This window comes from Alosa sapidissima, chromosome 9 (genome assembly GCF_018492685.1).
Source record: "Alosa sapidissima isolate fAloSap1 chromosome 9, fAloSap1.pri, whole genome shotgun sequence".
In the NCBI taxonomy this organism is placed as follows: domain Eukaryota; kingdom Metazoa; phylum Chordata; class Actinopteri; order Clupeiformes; family Clupeidae; genus Alosa; species Alosa sapidissima.
Genome location: NC_055965.1, coordinates 3,086,845 through 3,111,829, shown reverse-complemented (window position 1 = coordinate 3,111,829; position 24,985 = coordinate 3,086,845). Strand labels below are relative to the sequence as shown.

Sequence of the window (24,985 nt, the reverse complement as noted above, 5' to 3'; positions counted from 1 at the left end):
ATAAAGTTTCAGATCAGTCACTTAAGGCATTGTCCATTTCTGGCACAGGTAGTGGCGCTATGCCAGGCAGGCCCATTGGGTGTCTGAATATCATCATAATCATAATATCTATTAACCTGAGAAGTTTTAGACCATTCATTCAATACACTGTGACTTTATGACACATTTCCTGTTTATGTGGTGAGATATTAAAATCATGACATATTACAACATATCAAAAATCCCTTCGCAATTCAACATCAGCAACATCTTGGCATCATATTTGCCAAATTTCACATGAATCTGACAAACCGTCATGGTCACCGTCACGTGACATGATCAATTTTAACATACTCCTCCTAGACGGTTTGTCACAATGTGATACAAAAGATGGGCTCAGTTGCTCACTTAATAAATTAAATGTGAACTATCCATTGGAAATTGTGAACTAACTTCAAAGGTGAAGAGTGAACACTAATTATTATGCTTCATGCAGCACACTAAACTGGGCTCCAAACAATAAGACATGGTTGCATTTGAGTTAATGCTAACCTAAGGTTTACACAGTGTTTCTCGGAGATTGAGGTACTGATTCCCAGGTCTGCTGTGCTATATATTTTATTCCAGCTGTCTTTTATGTAGCATGTGGCATTGAACTTGTGTGTTTTGTATAGTAAACAGCCAAGACAAATGTCCCTTCTGGGACAATAAAGGTCATCTAATCTAACTTAAACCCAGCACCGGTAATGAAAAGACAGCTGATGTTTGTCACCCATTGTATAAAATGGACACAGTAAGTCAGACCTTTGGGAAATGAGATGATAGTGGGGAGCAAACACATGAGCAAAGAAAGTAATTAAGAATATTTTATATTAGGTTTAGTTTGGAATAAGTAAACATTTGCACCCCCCCCCCACACTATTTATTTATTTTTTGAGGAGCAAATTATACTTTTATACCGTACAATGAGATGTAGGCTAATAAAGACAATCTTATATTTCAAAGCAAGATTTTGAATTTGCCTCAGTTTTCTATAAATGTTTTTAAACCAAATATAAACAAGTCTGTTGTTTGTTTAAAAAAGATTTTCCATATCACCTTCTCTTGTTTTTAGTACTCCTTGACACTTTGATGAACACATCACCATGGCTCAAGACAACACATCTTCTGCAATGTACCAATGCAAAATGACAGTCTCAAACATTTCATCAAAAGGGTGGCAAATTTATTCACAGATAAACAAATAAGAGACAACATTTAAAAAAAAAAAAAAAAAAAAAAAAAAAAAAACACACCCCCACGGACAGACAATATCTACAACAACCATCAGGACAAAAACACTGATGAATGCAGATTCCAAAAAGGCTAAGGCAGACGTCCACTGAATGGCACTGATCTAGCACAACCAGGTAGATGTGAACACTCAGTCTGCACAAGAACCAAGACACCAGATCACATCCAGTACTAAAAAGTCAACATGTGTACGCATACACAAATAAATGGAATACGTTTACTTCACCCTGTAACATAGTAAAGCACAATTGCACGTGATGTGTGATGGGATTTGGCCATGACCCATTCACAACCTCAAGGGAAAAGGCAATGAAAAGAAGGACACTAAATCCCAGGCTCTGCCGTCCGCTTGTTGGGCATCTCCGGCCAGTCTGGGGGTTGTTGTCAGTTGTTAAATCCTGACAGAACCCACACTATCTTGTTGCACAGTGCCACCAAGTTAGGTTGTTGCAAAATTGCCCACCTTGAAAGGAGCTTTTCACAAGGAAGTGCTCCAGTCAAGGTAGGAATGCCGTGGTCTGACTGAGCGTGAGGAGTTAACCTAACCACCATCAAGAGGCAGACGTCTGGTTCACCACCAAGAGGCAGATTCCCAGATCGCCACCAAGAGGCAGACTTCTGATTCGCCGCCAAAACTTAAAAAGATGAAGCCAGTCATCTTTTCAGTGATTTTACAAAGATAAGGCTCATGTCATATGTCCAACATGTTTTCTGTCCATACTCCAGTGTTTTGAACTGAACTGTATATACACAGATGACACCCAAGGTGATGAGAGGGAAGTTCCACACAACGATTCACATCACAAAACAACAGCCACATCCAAATGGGACATAAGAGCTCCAAGATTCCTTGGATCAATTTTGAGGAGGAATGGGTTAAACAGGCTAAGATTCCCTTGCAGTTGCAAGGATGGAAGTGCAATGAAACTCAATGACATAAAGGCAGAAATTGGTAATGCAAAGGATTATGGGACAACTAGGCAATGCACAGGACTGTTGGAAACAAAAGAAAATGGCACCACTATTTACTCAAATGGTTTAGTGGCATTATCTGGATTCACACTGCAAAAAAAAAACAAAATAAAATCTGTACCACATAGCATAGCAACATAGTAGTATGTGCCTTAAGTTGTTAGAAGACATAACCCGCTGGGTTTTTCATGTAAAAAACTGCATTTAAATCTTGATTGTTGATTGTCTGAGCTTGTGTATTCTTCTGTCTAGACCACACCTCTCCCCCTCTGGGTTGTCTGCATCCTTTAGAGAGATAAGTGCTTATCTGAGACGCATTTCTAGGAGCGACAGGTTGGTAAAGTTTGGTGTCTGGTATCAGGGCATGCAGTTCATTACAAGACTGGGAACATAGGATTAAACACAGTCAATTGTCCTGGGAACACTACACAAGCACAAACACACAGCACATACACACACACACACACTCACTCACTCACTCATGTTGAAAATGATTTCAACACAAAGACTTCTGTAGACACTCCTGCACTCACCGTCATCAAACTCATACACACTTGTCCTTCCAGAGTGAAAAAAATATATATTTTTTGCACTTACACATCAAGCATAAATACTCTCTCTCTCTCCATACTAACACCCCCCTTCTCAATCACACCACTCAGTTCTGTATAAAATCCCATCTGCACACCACACTTCCCAGTGCAGTCCAGCGTGATCTCAGGACTTGAGCCCCATCCGTGCCATGAGCTGCTCATAGACAGTCCAGGCCATGGCGGCCATCAGGGTCCGCCGCAGGGAGCGAGGCACTGCGCCCCGGAAGAACCCACTCAAGCCGTGCTCCTGAGAGAGAGAGAGAGAGAGAGAGAGAAAGAGAGAAAAAGAGAGTCCATCATAATTTATCACCATTATTGCAGGGGGAAAGATGCAAGTTTCTGTGGTAAAAGAACCCTAAACAACTATTTCTTGACCTAATAAAATGAATGTTGGTGCAATTCATTCAAAGTGCCGTGTTTTAGGCCATCATGATTCAATCAGACTAGAATTATATTTATTATATGTCAACAAAAAATAGACACTGCAATCACACTTGTAGCATATTTACATCACAACAACTTACTCTGAAAATGATCAGTAATATATCAGCAAATATTTTGCATTAACCTACTTGCCTTTTTTATTAAGCCAAAGAAATCAGTGTTTTCTCAGGTCATTACCGTGTAAATGAAGCGCACAGCATCAGTAGTGCGAGGGTACAGGTCTGGGCTGACCTGCACATGAGTCTTCACCACGTCCGCTGGCTGTGTAGCCAAAGAGGCCAACACGCCCGCCACCACACCACAGCCAAAGTTCACCAGCGGGGAAAACGCAGACGACGCCACCTCTGTGTGTGACACCAAGGGGAAGAGAAACAACACGTCCGTGAAACAGAGCGAGCCAGTGGGAGAGACAGCAGGGAGGGAGAGAGAGAGGGAGAGAGACAGAGAAAGAGAGAGAGAGAGAGAGAGAAAGAAAGACAGAGAGAAAAAAAAAAAGAAAAGAGACAGAGACAGAGCAGGTTGCAACAGCAGGAGGCGGAATGAGAGGCGACAGACATAGGTAGCCTCTGACGTGTCCTTAAGTCAACCTACTCTGTGGAGGAGACACCCTCTTTATGTCATTTGTTTGTGCCTACACAGTAAATGCAGACAGGCATTGTTGGACTTAGGCAACACTTACGCCTCTTAGCATGCCTGTGGTGGCTTTTGTTAGGAATCAAGGCAACATTCCCCTACTGCGCCACAAATCAACCTTAAAAGATAAGTTCACGCACACATTTTCTCAGCAGTTTTCACTGTCCCCAATTTCTGTTTAAGACTACAGCTGATGGCGTGGCATTTACAGAGAAAAGAAGCTCCAAAAGGTACTATGGAGGTAGTGCTAGGCGGTATGACCAAAAATCAGTATCACATTATTTTATCAAGATTTTGACAGTTTCACGGTACATCACGGTATTATTAATTTAACATGACTATAGGTCTGTATTTCATTCTACAATCAGAGGCAAATAGAATACACATTTTATCATGAATAAAGGCTTTCAGTATACTGTAAATCATTTCTTAACATACTAGTGATTTATATAAAATGAAGAAACATTGTGCAGTATGATGTGTAACAGCATTGGTAAAACCTAACCAAGTCTGTCGAAAATCTAAATACTCTAACCTTCGAATAAGCTATGCATCTGCCAGATCAAACGTATCCGCTCCCTCCCTCCCCAACACACTCTTTTACACACACAGACACACGTACTCGTGGGAGAGACACACACACAGACACAGCCACACGTACCCGGTGGGAGACACACACACAGCCACACGTACCCGGTGGGAGAGACCTCTTGGCCTGGCTGTAGAACATGACGTAGATGCCAGAGAAAGGGGCATCTCTGAGGAGGGTGGCGGTCAGGCCAGAGAACAGCGCCCTGGGCCCCTCCGTCTCACACACGTTGCGCAGGGCCCCAAAAACACTCACATAGTTATATCGGCCACTCTGGAACAAACACACGCAGACACACATACACACAACTTGAGCTTCAACTCACATTGAGTACCACAGAACAACCTTTTGAAGCTTCACCAGACATCTGTCCACGCAATACCATACATCTCCCCATACAACTTTCTTCACGTGCGCACACACACACACACACACACGCAGTGTTTCCCACACACACACACACGCAGTGTTTCCCACACATAGACTAATTTGTGGCGGTGCGCCACAGATTTGAAACCGACCGCCACAGATTGAGCTTCGTTATTTATTTTTATTTATTTATTTATTTCAATATTTAACACTATTTAAAACACGCAGCGTATTCGTTCCACTGCATTTACTTTCCCTGCTCTCCGCCCGTCTCTCGGTCACTCGCGCGTCTCGCTCACATAGGCACATAGGCAGATAGGCAGGCAGGCAGGCAGGCAGGCAGGCAGGCACGCACGCGTGTCAAGTCCGAGCCGAGTTCACTACTCCTCCGAGTCAAGTCCGAGTCGAGTCGCTATTAAATGCAAAACTGTCAACCTTAAGGGGCATTCATGTCTCCAGGCATTTGATGCTGTTGAAGTTAACGTCTGTTTTTGTAGGAACATGGCATGATGTGTGATGTATGACATGAAGCGGTAACACTCCATTGCACTAATACTGAGAATAATTTAAATATTAAAATCATATACCAAATAATATTCTAATGACATATTACAACTATAGCCTAATGACATTACAAAAAAAGTACAGTCCTCATCTCAATTTCCGAGTCTGCATGGTCTGAATGTACAAGTCCGAGTCCAAGTTGAAGTCATTCTGTGCTCAAGTCCGAGTCAAGTCACGAGTCTCTAAATTTAGCTCATGACTCGGACTCGAGACTGGACTCGAGTACTACAACACTGGGACTTTGACAACATCCAAAAGCACCAAACACAGGGCACTGGATTCAACCCCGAGTGGTTGAACATGCCTCAGTTCAAGTCATGGTTGTACCACACACAGCATGGTAAACTTGTCTGTATAATTATGCTCCTTTACAAATAATCAGAAATATTGTTTTTAATGATTCTTCTTTTTATATCATTAGCATTTATGTAATACATGTAATATGATTAAAAAACACAAAGTGTGACTGTGGAATGTCTGGCTATTTAGCTAATTTAATTAATTATCAATGTACTTTATAAAGGGATGTTTTGTAGACTGCGCAGGCAGCACAAGCCTGCGCCTAAGAAAGGTGCCACAAAGAGGGCTTTTGTTGAGGTCGGGGCTCTTTCCTATAGAAAAGACTAGAGCGGCACATCACCACAGAGCACCACCAGGAGAGTATCAGATGCCAGGCATCTCTTGCATCTGGTCATTTCTGAGTCCAATAGCAGATCATATATAATAATAATAATAATAATAATAATAATCATAATATTATAACTTAAGTAAGGCTCAAATAATTTTCTAACAATTTTGGCATTTACAGGTGTCTCTGTAATGGACACTTTTGAGCCTACTGTTGTGGTAGAGCACGAGGCCATCATTGGTGGCTTCAAGTGCCTCTACTGGCTTGTAAAAAATGAAAAGGCCCACCATACCAACTACAAGGATACAAGGAAGTTTATTGTCACATGCATATAGTTACTGAATGTAAGAAATGCAGTGAAATTATGTCTGGTGTCCGCCTATTTGTGTGTGTGTGTGTGTTTGGTAAAAAGTGCAGTAGAAGAGGGGTTTAGTAGATTAAGTGGCAAGGGCTGCATAAGAAAGGTGGGGGAGGATTGGGATGGGGGGGGGGGGGGGGGGGGGCACCAATAAAGAGCACCCAAGAGCAACAGGGGCAAGGAAAAACTCCCTTACTAAGGGCTAGTCCACATGTCCGAAACCGATCTTTTTTTCCTCCGTCTTCCCTGAAACCGCATCAAGAATATTTGCGTCCAAACGGATCCATCTCAACACGACTAAACACGTTACTTCATACCCCAGACCTATAGGTGGCACTGTTTCTTTACAGAAATTGAGCAAAATGTTTGTGCTTTACAAACAGACAGAATAGGCTATGACGAAATGGCTAGTGCAAGGAAACCAGAATTGTTTGTGTGGACTGATGGTGAACGGTCAACTGTAGTCAACTGTAAAACTAATAAACTTTATTTTACGGTTTGTGAAGGGTGCAGTCCCGTCCTTTATTTGGCTAACGCAGGTAGGCCTACTAATCACCTTTACTTTCTTTGGTTGTAGGATAGTCCGTGATTCACATTAGTTTTGGCCATCACCGCAATTAGGCTACTAAACACAAGGCTTACCCAAGTTCTAGGCTATTCTGTCGCCACATTTATAATATTGCTATAAAACCTTCGTTACTAACAGTCAATACGTTTGCCTGCATCAAATCAAATCGCGCATTTGCATTCAGTGTGCTACCATCAGCTTAACGTGAGTTCTAAGCGTCTTTGTATGCTTATATCTGATTTCACTCGACTGTGAATGCATGTATATATGTTGTAAGACATGTAAAATAAATGAATGACACTGGCACTACGCACAAATTAATGTAGCCTAAACTTACACCGCACTTTCCTAATAACTTAAGTTCTCTTGCGTCACTGACAGAATGCATTAAAAAACACCGGGAAAAAACAGTGTTCAGTCCACCAAGTCATAAGCTATCGGCGCTGCGCAGCACCAGTTGTGATATTTATCTTACGGAGTGTAATGGTAGGTAATGTCATGTATGAAAACTAGTATTGTTAGGCAATACTATAAGTGCAAGTCCAGGGCAGCTGAGGTGTGGCGATGACATCATCGATATGCAAGCAGGATGTGCGGTTTCGATGTCTAAGCGAATTCAAACGGGCTACGGTTTCAGATTTCTCCACTCTGGGACCAGGTTTCAGAAAAGTGCGGTTTCGGGCAGTGCGTTTACAGGATTCGTTTGGACGCTCGGCCAAGACGAAGCAAAACCTCTGCGTTTAACCTAAAAAGCGTCTCCGTGTGGACGGGCCATAAGGAAGAAACCTTGGGCAGATCCACAGCTCAAGGGGCTAACCCAACTGCCAGGGATCTTGGTGTGTGTGTTGGGGGGATGACAAGGGAGATGGGATAGTGTGCTGTGTATGTGGGGGAGGGCAGTGTGCAATATGTGTGTTGGAGAAGCTTCCTCATGAGACAATGTGCAACTACCCAAAGCTTCTGAGCCTGGCAGAGCTTTTGGGGTGTGATTATTTTAAGAAGTTAAAGGTAGCAGTTATAAATGTCACCTATCCATTATTTAAACTTACATTTAATCTCTACATTATTGACTATATATTTTTAATAAGTTATAAAGTACCATTTTTCCCTTTTTCAATGTCTAGACTGACCAAAGGAATAATTACAGATCTCACCGAATAATTGATGAGATGCTTAAGATTTTATCTCATGAAATTGAGGAGCCTATTCTGATGGCCATAAGATCATCACAGGCAATTAGTCTGGAAATAGATGAAAGCTCAGATGTGTCTGTCCAGGCAGCTTGATCTGCATGTCAGGTATGCATGTATTTTCTTTGTCAGAATTACATACATCATGGTCCCTGTTGAAGAACTGTTGATATTAAATGCTATTCTCACAGATACATGGATAAAGAGGGAAAGACATTTAATAAATTTCTGGATCTCGTCACTGTTCCGGATGGAAAAGCGGACACTATTGTGTCAGCTGTTAAACAAGTACTATTAGACAAAGGTATCCCAACAGAGAGGCTGTATGGGCTCGGGACTGATGGGGCAGCCATAATGACAGGTAATTATTTAAAACTATGTGAGAGTATCTTGGGGGTTGAATCCCTAAATATTGTAACTAAATATTGTTTTTTTAAATCTAGGGTGTGTGAATGGGGTGGCAAAGCAGCTAACAGACAGCTTCCCCAAACTTGTGACCGTGGCCTGTGCTGCCCACAGACTGGCCCTTGCCTGCAAAGATTCGTCAAATAACGTAAAATACATGGCCACTTTCAGGGACTCTACTTATATTTCAGCAATAGTGCAAACCGTACTGCCGCTCTGAAGGCTGCAACCACTACCCTGGGTGTCAGTGACTTAAATCTAAAGGTAATATTAGTCTGATATTAATAGTTATCCTTTGCAGCCGTGACCTACTGGTTAGCGCTTCGGACGTGTAACCGGAGGGTTGACGGTTCGAACCCAGACCAGTAGGGACAGCTGAAGTGCCCTTGAGCAAGGCACCTAACCCCTCACTGCTCCCACGGCGCCGCTGTTGTTGCAGGCAGCTCACTGCTCCGGGTTAGTGTGTGCTTCACCACACTGTGTGTTCACTGTGTGCAGTGTGTTTCACTAATTCACGGATTGGGATAAATGCAGAGACCAAATTTCCCTCACAGGATCAAAAGAGTATATATACTATTCATAACTAATCATTATTGCATGACATTTACAGGAAGTGAAAGACACACGCTGGCTCTCACAGCACAAGGCTATTGAGACGCTACAGAGGAACCGGAGTGCTGTCCTTGGAGCGTTGGCAGAGGAGCGCAAATGTCCTGGGGCAAAGGGGCTCTACACATTCTGTGCTACGTACACATTTGTGGCTGCCGTATACCTCCAGGCCGATGTTTTGCCCCACCTCGCCTGCCTGTCCAAAGTCTTTCAGAAAGCACATGTAAACTTTTTACATATAAAAGATCAGGTATGATAAATTTGCACAATCTAATTCAAATCTGTTTGATGTGATGCATTGACATTATTTTTTGCATGTACTAAATGGCAGGACATTTATATTTAAATTTAGGTTCCTGTGACAAGGCTGGACAAACTCCACTCCCTGGATCTTTCTTGTCTCGCCTCCACCAGGACCTTGATGATCCCCAAGGACTTGGAGCTTATAACATCCAGCATGAGGAGGAGAGGGATAGGAGAGGGCGAGGGGTCCGAGATGAGTCAAGGGAGGGACATTGGGCCAGATTCCAGCGAGAGGTATGAGGATAGTGCATGAGAAGTACAACACTGTTGTTAGCAGTCCTGAACATACTCTCTGGTTTGGCCCTTAATGCCCATCATCAAAACTGAGCGTAGGCTCTTTTTAAAAGATGTTGATCTGGTCTTTGTAGGTCATTCACCCTTACATAACTGGCCTGGAAACAAATCTGGAGAAGAGATTACGTAATTTAGACATCCTTGGAGCCTTCCGTGTCTTGGGGCCACAATCAGCTGCTCTAACAGACGATACAATGAACATCTCTCATCTGCAGACTCTTTCCAGGAAATTTTGCCCTCAGCATGAGAAGGAAGTCATTCAGGAGTGGCTCTCGTTCAAGAACCATGTCCTTACTAGGGTTTAATCCCGGGAGACGGGATTCCCGGGAAATCTGATCAAAACTATTTCCCGATTCCCGGGAAATGTTATGACGGGAAACGGGAAATGAAAGTAAAAAAAAATTCCAGTGCGCTCCTATTGGAGTGCGCGTCTATTGTTGTCTTACGGTAATGTTGCATTCAGTAGCCTACGCAGCAGTATCTACCGCCTAAGGATGTCTACTGCCAGCTTTGTATGGGAGCATTTTAAAAGACTTGAAAATGAAAACGCAAAGTGCATGTTGTGTGACCGGATTGTCAGGTGTTCTGGGGGGTTATTTAATTTATTTGAACTTTGTGATGTTTAAAAGATAAATATGCCTGTCCTGCCTTAAAGGGGTGGTTCAGGATTTTGGACATAGGACCTCATTTCCAAGTAAGCAAGTGTGATATTTATCAGTGGAGACCGTTTTCAACATGTTTCATCCAGTCGTTCTAATTGCAGAGTTCGCAGGTGCTAGGCTAGCGCAAGTCAACGGTATGTGCTAGCCTGCCACTAAAAACAGTCTTACCTACTCCAAAGGACACTCGAGGCAAATTCCAGACAATCGATGTAAATGTCTGTGTTGATAGAATAGTGTAAGAAATACAACTACCCTTGCATCGCGTTGCAATAGTTATACTTTGTTCCCTGAAGTTGGTAGTAGTCATTTTGCATCTCAGCGGCGGACTGATATTACCAAGGCTACTACTAGGTATCCCCATTGGAGTGCGCTTTACTGTTTACTTTTTGGTGCAGTACTACTAACTGGAGCAAGTATAATTCCGCCGCTGCTAAGACACTAGTCCCTCAAAATGTAATGCGATCGTTGAAATGCAAGGATAGAATAATGTTAGAAATGAAACTATCAATACAGACATTTACATCGATAGTCTGGCGTTATAATTTAGTTGCCTTGGGTGTACTTTGGAGTGGGTAAGACTGTTTTTAGTGGCAGGCTAGCACATACCGTTGACTAGCGCTAGCCTAGCACCTGCGAACTCTGCAATTAGAAGGACTGGATGAAACGTGTTGAAAACGGTCTCCACTGATAAATATCACACTTGCTTACTTGGAAATGAGGTCCTATGTCCAAAATCCTGAACCACCCCTTTAATAAAGAAACATTTGGTTAACTTCGAGTGATTATTCCCGTTTGCAGCCGTTAACAAATCTCAATAGCCACATCATGGATTTCGTTTATCAGAATGGTTTAGGAATCATTCCATGGTTTACTTTAGGAGATTTCGTCAGTTTTTATAATGGAGTTCTGTAATATATTGGTTTTATAAGGGTTGCCTAGACAATCCACTTGGCATTTCATAGTTAGTGCTGCGGCAGATAGGCCTATCACGCACGCAGCAGAAATGATAATTGCAAACTTTGTCGATGAACATAAACTATGTTCTTTTGGCCTAATAATGATACAAATAATATAAAAATGTCAGTTTGCGATTTGGGAACGCATATTTGAGTGATATCATACATTACTTGGGCTAAAAACAACAACTACAAAAAACAGCTATTTCCCGGGATTCCCGGGAAATGTGTCGTCTTTTCCCGGGATTTGATACATCTCATTTTCGGGAAAAATATTAAACTCTAGTCCTTACTGGGATATTCAAGGTGAGTGAATTGACCTGAGATACACACACACACACACACACACACACACACACACACACACACACACACACACACTAATGCCATGACAAATCCTTATCTTTCAAGAACAAGAACCAGGAGGAGCTCTTGAGTTTACTGGCAAGTGAGTTTGATGAGTGGGCTTGCAAGCATTGCTCTGGTTATCCCTGTTTCCTATGTAAATTGTGAATGGGATTTCTCAACAATGAACAGGGTAATAGCAATACATTGAAATTCCCAATGCCTTTATATTGGTGCATTTTGTATTGATAATAATTAGCATTTTGCTTTATCTTCAGGTAAAAACAGACCTCAGGAATAAACTCCAGGGAGAACACCTGGCAGCTTGCCTGAGGATCTCTATCAATGGACCCTGTCCTGAGTCCTTTCCATATGATAGGGCATTAGAATCTTTTTTTAGCAAGCCCCGTAGAATCAGGTGCCCTGATAAAAGTGGCCGACTTTGCGGTAGGCTGTAGAAACAGTAGGCTGTTTATACCAAATGTAGTATAGGGTGTGACATTTGTACAGCTGTGGGATTTGTATAGGGTGTTAGATGTGTAGATTTTTGGTCTGGTGTGTGGATTTTGTAGAGGTAAGGAAATTTGAATGGGGTAAAGTTTTGTGTAACCAATGATTAATGAAGGAATTCTTCGTCCCCACTCTCATCGGTCAATACGCGCACCCCCCGGTCAGACACGCCCCCACACATTGCTTTCAAATCTGTGGGAAACACTGCACACACACACACACACACCTCAAAGCGGGTCTTGATGACGGTGACGGGCAGCATGGCCACCCCTGCCACACAGCGAGCGCCGGCCCCCAGCAGCACGGCCTCGCCGGCATTTGGCGCGCGGTCCAGGAAGTAGTGCTGCTTCAGCGAGTAGAAGGTGCTGAAGTAGATGCCCACGCCGGGGATGCAGCGCATGAAGGACTGGACAGAGCAGAACGGAGGGACAGACAGAGTGGTATTTTATATATTGTGTAGAGTATATTATTGTATAATATACAATATTATCGTATATAATACAAGTGTATAAGTGTTATCTACTCAGTGCTAAATGTTCCTCAACATCACAGCAGCAAACGCAAACAACGCCTGAATAGTCGAGTTTAAAGCCTGAAGGAAAGAAACTGCTACTATTGACTGATTTGCATACAATGGCAGCAAACCCAAAAACTGAACAGCCTACTTATCCTGTGTTTTTGCTTTGTATTTGTGAAGATTCCAAATCATGCAAACTGATTCACCTAGCAAATGAACACTGAAAGGACAACCAATTAGTCATTCAATTTAGTCTAATTTGGTTAAACAGATTATTACATTATTAGCATAGTTATACTATATATCTATTTGTAAATCCTACTATTGTCAGACATTATGACTAACACAATAGCTTGACATATGCATGTTTTTAAAGGAAATTATCTAATATGTCCTAAAGGTTTAGGTTCCATTTTCCTTAAATTCAAGGCTTTGAACCGGTTCAAGGCTTTGAACCGGAATGAAATCAAAAACCAGAAACTTTTGCCATCTTGCTAGGAACAAAAATGAAATCAGAAACTTTATGATTTTTTTATGTTCCGGAACAGAAACATTTTTTTTAAATAGTGGTAACCAGTTAACAGTGTCCCGCCGGCGGTTACCCCCCTCCCCCACCTCCCCCCAACATTCTAAATCAATTGTATGCACCATATTGTTATACACCATTTCAAAGCTTTGACTCTTGGGAATCCAAAAATGACAACTTTTTTCATGTACAATCTGTATAGTGCTTTACATTCTCAGATTAATATTATGTCTCAATTAAATTTGATCCAAAATGACCCCCTCCCCCCCTTCCGCTTTTGGTGCTACCCTGACTTCTGGCTGCAGTGTAGCTGCAGCACAATAAGTAGATGCAACATATTGGGTACTGAAATATTCACAAGAATCCATAGAAATTGAATCTTCATGTTGTGTTATCCAATATTAGTTGTACAGATGTATAGTCTATCTTATACACACTCATTGAATCAACAAAGTAAATGCAAAAATAGAGACATTTCTGTAATCATTCCATATTTAGTGTAGTCATTCCATATCAGAACCCCTGAAGTATAATCCAAATACAAGCATGAAACCTCAAAGTGTTACCTTTCATTTGAGACCAGGATTATGCTTCTACACCAAGGGGTTCATGTGCAGTAAGCATTTGATTGTCAGTATGTATTTTGGATAACAAAAAGTCCTAAGGGGAGTATCCATAGGCATTTTACAAAACGCATGGGCATACCTTGGCAAATAATAGTCTAAAGCGCTCATATTTTAATTCTATATTGATCTACTTTTGCACACAACTTCACAAGACCTGGTGCTAGGGCTCAGTTGTGTTTCTAAGGGATATCAAGAGACCTAGAGGGCTGAAATGTGGTCAGTTCAGAGATGCTTGTAATCCGGCAGAAAGAAAAAAATATATTCTAGCCTCTGTAACTCTTTGTGAGTACATCACACATTTAATTCGACTGTTTCCTACGAAAACTAGAGGTTCTCAGCTTTCTATAGAGGTCCAACATTTGATGGTAGGCCCCAGAAGAGGTGGGAACAATACCCATGTAAATAGGCACAGTGCAATTTCAGGCAAAAACTTGAAATTATTTTGAGAGTTAAGCTGTTAATACCGGTTCTTTTTTTGTTCCTGGGAAGGTTTGTGTCTTCAGTGAAATGGTGAGGGTCACCTCCTGTCATTCAATGAATGCATGGTTAGAGAGCGCAGACAGACAGAGCGTGCCACTAGCAGGCAATCAAAAGGCCTATTAAGACTCCAAATCTCAATGATTTTATTTCACCCGTTTTCTCTTTTTACTAGGCTGTGACGAACATTGTTGGAAAAAAGCATTAACGTTAAGGCTACAGCTTGAATTTATTTGGAAAAACGTAAGTGTCCTCATTTTGGCATTTAGACAATGGGAAGGCATCCAAGAATCCCACATTACAGTACCTACCAAAACCGGAAACGTCAAAATACTGTTTCTGTTCAGAATGAACCAATTGGCAAAAAAGCCCTGGTTTAAAGCCCTGCTTAAATTACATTGAATATAGAGAGTTTTTGAATGGCACACAATTCTTAATAGGGTGAACGGCAATTCTGCCGCACTCTGAGCAGGCCTTATCGCTTGTAAAATAGCCATAGGAAGTTGCTGGGGATTACCCATTACAATACATAATTATTACAGTGCATGAAAATGCACTGTTCTGTTATCCGAAGTCGTCGTCTTATTATTATTATTATTATTACAGTGCATGAAAATGCACTGTTCTGTTATCCGAAGTCTTCTTCTTATTATTATTATTATTATCATTATTATTCTTCTTCTTCCCACCCAATTTCTGCGTCTAATTCAGCTTTAACCGCTTAAAGGGACACCAGGCAACGTGTTCGTGTTAATTAATCATCTTCGTCGGTATATGGTTAAATGACTCATTACGGGGCGAATGAAGGCTCTCTCGCTCGCCCCTACTGCCTGTAGGAAGAATATCCCACTTGCAAGTTCGGTCTATCCTACCCGCCGACCGAACAGCACAGAGGCAGGCTAACGAAACGCTAGAGATTGTTGCAAACGTGTGTATAATGGCAGAGCCGGCGAAGAAGCAGCGCAAACCCTTGACGGAAGACGCAAAGAAAAGGAAAAGAGCTTCAGACAGAGCGAGGGGGAGTTTCGTAGAGAAAAAGCATCAGGCTTGCCTGGTGTAGTGTTAATTTTGTCACCTATTTTTAATTTAGTCATAGTCTTTGTCCTTTTTAGTCTTTGTCATATTTAGTCATTCAAATATCATTTTTGTTAGTCAAGTTGTAGTCGACTAAAAGTCTCGTCATTTTAGTCTAGTTTTAGTCAAAAGAAAACTAAAGGTATCTTAGTCAGTTTTAGTCAACACATTTTAGTCTTTTTTTTTATAACAAATTATTTCTGATTACCATTTGAGTCAAATAGTGTTTCACACATCTCAATTTTCCAACAATGTTGTGTGTCCACAGGGCTACTCGTCTGTTATAATTACTCATTCTGATTTTTTGTCAGTCAGTATGTTTACATGCACAGGTAAGTCGAGCTACAGTTATAGCTCGGCTGGGATTTGACCATAGACAGTAAAAGATTTGACTGGACCACTGTCATATTCGTAGACCAGTGTTTCTCAAAGTGTGGTCCGGGGATCACTGGTGGTCCGCAAGCTATCCCAAGTGGTCCACGAGCAGACGTGGTAAAATATAATATAGATGAGTTGTTTGCCAAATAACTTGTAGTTAAATCCAAACAGTTCTGCAACACTGTCTATGTAAGATATGCCAGTTTAAATCATACAGAATGAATCCTCTGACACAATAAGCAAAGCGCAAAGACAAGTGGTCCACGAGCAGACGTGGTAAAATATAATATAGATGAGTTGTTTGCCAAATAACTTGTAGTTAAATCCAAACAGTTCTGCAACACTGTCTATGTAAGATATGCCAGTTTAAATCATACAGAATGAATCCTCTGACACAATAAGCAAAGCACAAAGACAATAAGCAAGGTGGTTCAGTGAGTAGGCCTATAGACTAATTATAGTCTTATTTAAAGTAGGTCTAATCTTTTTTTTTTTTTTTTTAGCTAGGGTTAGTTAAGTGGTCCTGAAACTGAAATAGTTTGAGAAACACTGTCGTAGGCCAAACTATTAATGTTTTACTCCGCCTCGCTAGATGGCGATATGCGCCCAAACACAACACATTCCCCAAACAGACTCTCCATCTTAGCCATAGCTAACTTGCTAGCGAACTTTCTATATTAGCTTATTTGCTAGCAAACTTTGCATCATCAGTCTAACTAGATGAATAGTTGACATTACATGCTGAACATTTTCGTATGGACATTCTGGGGGATGTTAATTTGTATGAGAGAAGCGTCAACTTCTGGGTATGTAGCATTGTGGCATAAAGCTTAGGTAGTTAGCTTGCTAACTCTGGCAGAAATCTCCAGTGTTCTTGTTCCATGTAGTTTCGTGTTGCAGCCACAGGGTTGCAGCAGCAGCACGTAGACTAGCCTACAGGAAAGCTGTTGCGTATGAACTCATTCGGAATATTTTGAAAACGTAACAGCTAGATATTCTGTCTTCTCATTTTGTAGACGAACATGAAGGGAGATTTTATTAGTTTTTATTTCATGCAAAACATTTTAGTCTCGTCTTTTTTCGTCAACAATAATGCATCTTAAGATAGTCTTAGTCAGTGTTTCAGGACATTACTGACGTCTCGTCATCGTCTCGTCTTAATCATGGAAAAAAAAGGTCGTTGACGAACATATTTCCTCTTGTCTCGTCTGACGAAATTAACACTAGCCTGGTGTTCCTTTAACGTAGAAACTTCGTTCAAACTTTGTAACGTAGGTCTTGAAAAGGACACTTTGGGAATGTATTTTTCACTTTTGTAAACTTTATACTTTGAGATATTAATAAAAAACAAGCTTATTTTCCCCATAGACTTAACATTGGGCTGATGACATCACAATGGGCTAATTAACTTGATTTGCACCTGTATCAACTTCCAGCTGCTCAACTAGGACCCATCAAAGGGCCAGTTAAACTGATTGCACCTGTATCAACTGCTTTTTGCTCAACTAGGCCAACTCTCTCTGTGTCTCTCCATTCTACAAGGATATAAGGCACATTCCATCCAACTTTCTATCCATTCATCCTCTTCAAACCATTCACTCATCCACCCATTAAACTATCCACCAACATCCATTAAACAATCTGCCTATCAACATCCATTCAACTTTGTCTATCAACATCCATTACACTATCTAACTGTTCAGACATTTCAACTGTCAGTTATCAACTATGACTCCTGCCAACTGTTTCCAATTTCCTCGAAATTACATTTTCTAGTTAACTTTAATAAGCTTCCACAGTTTGGTCATCTAAAATAAATTTGTTTTTGTGCCCACAGTCCCATTAAAATGTCATTTTCCCACCATATTTTTGTATTTTTGCCACTATGCCGAGTTCCATGTATTCACCTTATTCCGCGCGCAAACATGGGGGCGCTAGCTTTGCCCACATTGTCTCCGAACTTCCGATTGAGCAGTACATCCATTGCGATACATTGAGATAGTAGAGCTCTATCGAGATGACTGGCATCATATATTATGGGTCATCCTAAAGTTAGGAACGTTTATTTAGGATTTTGGTGACTTAAGACATTTCTGTTATACAGCTTTCCTATCTGAAGTTAGGAAAAAACTGACTTTGGAGCGGCTGTTCTGTAATGACTTTCTAAACTAGTTACCAAACAGATAAGGATTTGCGAGTTTCTCCATACGATACAGCGGCCACTGCCGCATCGTCTACCCGCTCCGTAAGGGTGAATAGCCTTGGGTAGCGAAGTACAATATTGCAATCTGACCTCCTGATGGCATTTGTCGTTTTCCTCCCAAGTTAGCCTCTCTATCCTCTTCTGCCGTGTTATCCCAATGAAGCTAACTAGACGTAGCTAACCGACCGGAAGTTTAAAGACAACATGGAATTTTAAAAAATGGGCGGGGCTGAATAAGGTGAATAGCACAGTGCCTGTATTTGCATCGCTGTCTCTGTGGGCTGGTTATGCAGCTCTGACCTGCTCAAGTGAAAAGAATGACACACCATCTCACTGATGCCACACAGTGGTGGTCTGTATGTATTGGCCATAAGAAATTAGACATTAAAAAAGCCTCTCACATGATGTTAACTGGCATCAGACTAGATCAACCAGTCTCACGTTTTCATTTCAAGCTTTCTGATTGCAACCAAGACCAAGTGTGTGACGGTGTAACTCTATTGCTGTGAGTTGATGCTGCTGATTCAAATGAGTGACTGGTTAAATGGAGAGCACATGGGTGAGCTGATGCTGCTGATTCAAATGAGTGAGTGGTTAAATGAAGAACACATGGTCCTTACCGGGGAGACGCCCTTCCACAGCCCCAGCAGCCGCTCTGTGCGGATGACATTGAGGAACACTGTCGCCATGCCGACCCTGGGAGCCCTGCGGAGAGAGAGACAGAGAGCAGAGCTGCTCACATACACAACCAACACAAGACACTGACTCAACACCATTAACAGACAGGCGGACAGACGCAACAGACCCAGACAGCTGCTCGACAGACAGACATATACCTTGGTCCTTGCTCATAATCACGATACAGCAATTCTACTCAATACATTGCAATTACATCTACGATACATCACAATACCAAAGTAAATGAAGAGGAAGAAAAAAGGCAAAAAGATGGAGTTATGTGTTTCCCATACATTGACTTATTTGTGGCGGCCCACCACAATATCATCATTGACCACCACACAATGATTTTCCTGGCTGTACTAAATTGTGCTTAAATCTGGTTAGAATCATAACCGCGCTGCACTAATTTGTTAAAAACTGTTGCATTCGAGTTAATTCTGCAAACCTACCACCACAAATAGAATTCAATTCTGTGGGAAACACTGGAGTTATGTATTTATTAACTGAGTATATTAGTGCCACCACAAGGACATAAGAATTAGTGACACTGGCAAGTGAAATTGGCGCATGAGTTTGAGTTTGGAAGAATTGTGAAATTTAATATTTTTGTAAAAATATCTATATTTAGCGCCACCATAGACACAAAAAGTAAGGGATAATGTATAGAATGCCGGTCATTACTGGGAAAATAAGTCCCGACAGGGCGAACCGTTCCGCCCTGAAGGGACTTATTTTCACAGTAATGACCGGCGTTCTATACATTGTACCGCTTATTATACGGCTACTTGCCAAAACGAAATAATAAACCACGATATGACTTTAGCCTATTTGTTACCGTTCATCGTGGCATTTGCTGAGAAACAAATAGTTCGCAACACACGCTGCTGAACTTGAATCAAACATTCTTTAGAACACAGCTGATCAACCGTCTGCTTTCACGTTTGAATGAAGTTCCAGTCCTTGCGTAGTGATATGAAAGACATTAATTAGAAGCACAAAACCCGTTGCCATTGACAGCGGTGATTAAATGCTTTGCCGGTGATTTATGTAGATTTAACATTGGGCCTTCCCAACGTTCGGGCCTTTCATGTGAATGGAACGTTCTGCAGCACTCTGAAGAGCCGTGTAATAAGAAGTTATAAAACATACTGCCGTATCAATGTTTTGTTTGACCCCTAATCTACATTTAAAGGTAAACTATGCAGTATTGGCAATTTCCTTACTGTTTTCTCGGTTTTTGCTTCTTTTTTGCTGGCTCTGTCATGACGAATGTCTGAGAAACTCCATCACTACCTTTTTCTATCCGGTGCCTGGCGTGTATGTGTATTTGAATGCAGTAAAGCAATTCGTTACACTCGTTATACTTCCTGACACTGAGGCCGTCGCCCGCCGGCCCGCAGTTGCAAGGGTGGTTTTTCCGCTCACAGGCGCTAGGGGGAAGCGAGACGGCCACCATTCACCCCGAAAAGTCATATAACCATTCCAATGACTCTGAAGCTGTTAAATTATGGTAAATTAAGCTAAAAAAAAACTAGCATATTAAGCTAAAAAAACCTGCATAGTGTGCCTTTAACCATCACGAATGAAAGTAAAGAGACCTCCGCGCTGACAGACAAAAGGACTGAGAAAGGTGAATTAACAGCCTTCTCTTCCAGAGCAGCACCACAGACAACCCACACGCCTTTTAGAGCAACAAGCTCTCCAAAGTCTTTTTACCCACTGCGGATTCACAGCCTCTTAACCCAAATGCAGAATTCAAAGCGATAATGGTTCCCTACAACACACACACCTTGTAGAACAACACTGATGTCATTCATGTGAGTCTGCTACATACAACACGCTCACAGCAAACAAACGGTCACACTCGATTAGGCCACGAGAACGTGAAACGTAAATGTAGGTCAAGCAGCTCTGGGCCAGAGCCGGACCAAAGACGAGAGGAGAGAGAAGGGGACTGTGGGGGGGGGAGAGAAGAGAAGGGGGAAAAAACAACGAGCACGTTGAATAAGAGGAAAAGGCCAGAGGAGAAGCTGAAAAGGCGAGGAGAGGAGAGAATGGTGGCTCACCCCGGGCCCATGTTGTTCTGAAGCGTCTGCAGGCGCGTCTTGATCAGGTCCAGCGGCTGGAAGAGCAGCGTGGAGCAGGTGCCGCTCAGGGAGCCGCACATGAAGGCTTTCAGCGCCGGGTGGGCCTGGGGGGGGGGACAGAGAGAGAGAGAGACAGACAGAGACAGAGAGAGAGAGGGGGGGGGGGGGGGGTGAGGCTTGGAGGATACTGATGGTGTACTTGAAAATTATCTGCTTTAGGTAACAACACAAACATGGACATACTGCAGCCACCAATACAGACATTATCACACATCATATACAGAATGATTCTTTACACTCACACAGACAAATAATATTTGTATCAATCCAAATACAAATTGACACACACAAAAATGACATGAAATCTGGAGTGTGCCGGCAACAGGATTTCAGACAACTGTGCCTGTAATATGCGAGATAAGAGGGGGCAATTTGCATAATTACAGATGGAAAACGTTGAAAAACAGGACCGACCACCAGCAAACACACACTATTTTACACACACCCACACACACGCACATAAAACCTCATCATATGATGGAGATGAATACAGACAGAGGAAACACAGAGCAAAGCTGTCAAGGCGTATTCATCCTTAGTGTTACTTATACGCTTAATGGAGACACACGCCATCATCACATACTGCCACGCGGACAAACCACCAGACGTGGAAGGAAACACGGACATCCAAAGACACACAACCCACCATGGACATCCAATGGAAACATCTGGATAGGGACTGATGTGCCATGGAATGACGACGCGTGCACCCAACACACATCAGCGCGTAGGTGCATCACGGACGCACCACACACAATACACGCATGCCATAGAAAGATGACAACGAGATCTGTTGGCTTGCCACTGGCCAGCTGGCCTACCTTTCCCGGGCCACCGCTGGCTTTGGCTGGAGAGTCCTGTTTCTCTTGCATTTCTCCCTGTTACACCTCTGTCCCTCTCTGCTGCTACAGACAACATATTACAGTGGTAGCCTCCATCTCTCCCCCCTTCCCGGTCTCTCTCTGCCCAACACACAATGCCTATCTCTTCTCTTCTCTTCTCTCCCTCCCTCCCTCCCTCCCTCGGTCTCCACCTCACGCTCTTTCTTTGCCACAGCAAGCAGCTTAATCCATGAGCCTCAGTGCTTTTCTCTCTCTCAGGGAGGCTTAGACTTGCACACTGCTTTCCGCTGCTTTGCGCTCAACCAGAGAGGTATTTTTTTTTAATGTCATGAGTCATGCAGTTGCTCTTGCAGTTGCTTCTAGCCTATGTGTTTGAGAGAGAGTGTGCATGTGTGTTTTTATATGTGACAAATCAGGACTGCAAATGGGTCAGTATTTTGAGTCTGAGGCTGTGTGAAATGCAGTGAGGATGATAATGACTTGCAAATCTAAAACCACCTCCAGTGTAAAACTAGGTTAGGTATTGTCCTCCAGCCACAGCTATCATGCTGTCAGTTAGTGACGCTCGTACCGAGCGCTTGCCATTTACCCAGTGGGGTTTGCTTCTCCTAGCTTGGTACCCACAACTTGTTCCCTCTTCAGCTCTTTACTCATTCTCTCTACTCCACCTTTTAGATGGAAATCCATGGCAACAGCCAATTATCTCAAGACCAATCAGACACTGAGAATAATGGGGGGGTTTAGCCCCAAGTCCCACCCTCTTTTGCTATGTCCCTGGGGATTTAAGGTGGTCTGAAGCGATAAGAGCCCTTGAGTGTGACCATGAAACCTCCATATCATTCTGCAGTGGGGATTTAACCCTAATCAAAACAAAAAAGTAGTAAAGTGTGTCTCCACATCAACCAAGTCCAACTGCAATACTCACTTAAATACCATGTTACAATGCAACTTAAATACCAACTGAAGCTGAGAAAACATGTAGCACTTCCTAGCTTATTTCAATCTGCAACAGACATTAGACTAAAACGAACTCACCAAAGCCAGCTCCATTCTGGAAGGAGGGGATGCAGCTGAAGCCTGCAGAATGGGTGCTGATTCCTCTCTCTCTTTCGCCGTCGTGATGACTGATGTGGACTAAACTTAACAACTAATTGCAAAAATAACACAAATAATGTATGTATAAATTATAGTGGAAACGATCATTGCAACAACCTTGCCAATGGACTTTCACTGACTTTTCAAAAACAACGCGTTCCGACCAAACAAAATCTGTTTGCTTAGGTATAACAAATGTGTTTAGTACTTAAACAGGTTATAGACCCACAATTTAAACACGTGCCAGTATTTCAATGTAGATGTGCAATATCCATGCAACAGGACAGTCAGAGAACCATAACGTAAATACATGATCTTATATCAGATATCAGCAAAAGCAGTAACTTAGTATCAACCCTTTCAACGTCCAATCTGTTGGGCGTGTTGGGTAACGCATGCAGAACTAGCAGTACTATGACATTGACATACTGTAAGTAACGTTAACTTACTTCTTTAGGTCGCCAATTAAGGACCGACTCTGTCAGTGTGAGGAGGCAAGAGTGGTAGGGTGGTCATGCTGGTAGAGTGGTAGCCTGCTAGCTATTTAAGATAGTTTGACGGTGCGGCAGCTGTAGTGCTAGCTAACTAGCGATAGCGGTGTTCCAGTCAGTAATGCTGCCTATGTTGCATACTTTGTGATACCTATTATCACTTTAAAGGCGTATTGCAAGTTATACCATATTGTTTAACCTATCGGTGCGGTGTGGTAAAGTTACATTAAAATAAATATTTGGTGTCTATTTAGCTAAAATAACTAATGTTAGGGTAGTTTACGGCGCTAGTGTAGCGACGGCTAAGCTAAAGGTTACTTAACGCAGCGAACAAGCTACCTACTTGTAACGGAAACGTTTAATGTCTAGCGTGTAAAGTTAGTGTTTTGATAAACTGGAAAATACCAATCCGTAACAACCGAACAAGTTTAGTTATGGCGAAATGTTTGGGAGCCTTGTTTAATGATTTGCTGTTAAGATCAACGTTAGTTCAATAAAACATGAGCATGACTTGAAAGATATTACTGCCAGAAGCAACGTAACGTTGCTCTGCAAGCTAACGTTATGCTAAAATAAGTTACGCGCGTAACTTAGCAGGCTAAGGTATCGACACAAGTTCTTATTAGCTAACTTTAACAAACTAGTTCGCAATCCCCATCGAACTCAACCGATAGCAGGTGGTAAATGCATTCAGAACTAGCTAACGTTACACAGTTGGTAAGCTGGCTTCACCAATGCCGCTCGTCTGCCGCAGACCACGGTCAGCACAAACACCGGTATGTTCTGTCAAGCCTGCAGTGCTTACGTCGAACCCTACTAACTTCTACGTCGACATTGGCCACTCCTTTCTTTACAGGCCACCAAACCACAGACATAATATGTCTATGCACCAAACTACCTGCAGCAAACCTGCTGCAAACCGGTTTCTTTGCGGTCTAGTGTCTATGGTTTCTGCAGAAGTGTGGCTTATCGTTCCAAGGATAGAATTTACGAACACAGAGCCCTCTACTGGTAATTTCTTCGTTGTACATTTCCTCCCCTCATGTACAGTTATGGTTGTGCTCCGCATTAAGTTCACCCTTTTTTTTTACGGTCTATCGGCTCCTACACACAGTTGCGTTCCGTCAACGCATGCCAGTAGGTGTTCCCGACGGTAGCTATGCAAATGACTTGAAGTATAACCGTAATTTGATTGGTTGGTGCCGTCCGTAGATTGGCTTGATTGGCCGGTGCCATCTGTCGGTGCTGAGCTTCTCAACGCGAGCGGCGGGAGAAACGCGACGCAACGGACCCACAATTCAGTTCGGCAACGGATGACGTGAACCCATGTAAAGTGAATGGGATGAGTCTCCAGCAACGCAACGCACGCAGCTGTGTGTAGGAGCCGTATGAGTTCACCCAGGTTAGCTCCGCATTCAAAGTCCAAAGTGGGTAAGACAGCAATTCTAATGTGAAATTATAAATCTATACACGATACTTCCAACGTGCACACATCTACAGCAAGTTTTTCTGAGAGGGGAGAGGAATACAAGTGGTACATATTTGATGCAATTTTCTAGGCCGTGTCTAATTGAAAAGGCACATCTCAGTCAGGCTCAAATTTCATAAGACAAGACTTATGATGAATGGTGTCAAAATCCAATATGTGTGTTGAATTGTTGAAT

At 42.3% G+C, this 24,985-nt stretch overlaps 2 protein-coding genes across 5 annotated transcripts in view; both read right to left on the bottom strand.

Annotated features, from left to right (window-relative positions):
* LOC121718707 (Fc receptor-like protein 5) overlaps window positions 1-15,300 on the bottom strand; it is a 33,014-nt gene extending 17,714 nt beyond the window's left edge. For all 3 annotated transcript variants that reach the window (XM_042103792.1, XM_042103793.1, XM_042103794.1), the window contains exon 1: window positions 15,291-15,300. The gene's annotated coding sequence lies outside the window, so the exon portion shown is untranslated. The remainder of the gene's footprint in view (window positions 1-15,290) is intronic.
* slc25a38b (solute carrier family 25 member 38b) lies at window positions 1,183-24,397 on the bottom strand. Of its 2 annotated transcripts, XM_042103922.1 has the most exons (8): window positions 23,280-24,397; window positions 22,771-22,882; window positions 20,813-20,937; window positions 18,686-18,770; window positions 12,491-12,670; window positions 4,608-4,776; window positions 3,459-3,625; window positions 1,183-3,084 (listed from the first exon to the last, which is right to left on the bottom strand). In XM_042103922.1, the coding sequence occupies exons 2-8, from the start codon at window positions 22,783-22,785 to the stop codon at window positions 2,962-2,964; spliced, it is 864 nt and encodes a 287-aa protein (XP_041959856.1). In that variant the 5' UTR covers window positions 22,786-22,882; window positions 23,280-24,397; the 3' UTR covers window positions 1,183-2,961. The 2 variants fall into 2 exon arrangements, with proteins under 2 accessions (XP_041959856.1, XP_041959855.1); XM_042103921.1 differs by lacking the exons at window positions 22,771-22,882; window positions 23,280-24,397 and adding an exon at window positions 21,715-22,743.
* Window positions 24,398-24,985: the final 588 nt, after the last annotated feature.

Bases quoted from the DNA above. Each gene is read 5' to 3' on its own strand.
- slc25a38b (XM_042103921.1), bottom strand. From the start codon at position 21,765: ATGCAAGAGAAACAGGACTCTCCAGCCAAAGCCAGCGGTGGCCCGGGA. The intron at 20,938-21,714 runs GTAGGCCAGCTG...CCCCCCCCCCAG, and splicing joins CCAGCGGTGGCCCGGGAAAG to GCCCACCCGGCGCTGAAAGC. The intron at 3,626-4,607 runs GTACGTGTGGCT...TGTCACACACAG, and splicing joins CAAGAGGTCTCTCCCACCGG to AGGTGGCGTCGTCTGCGTTT.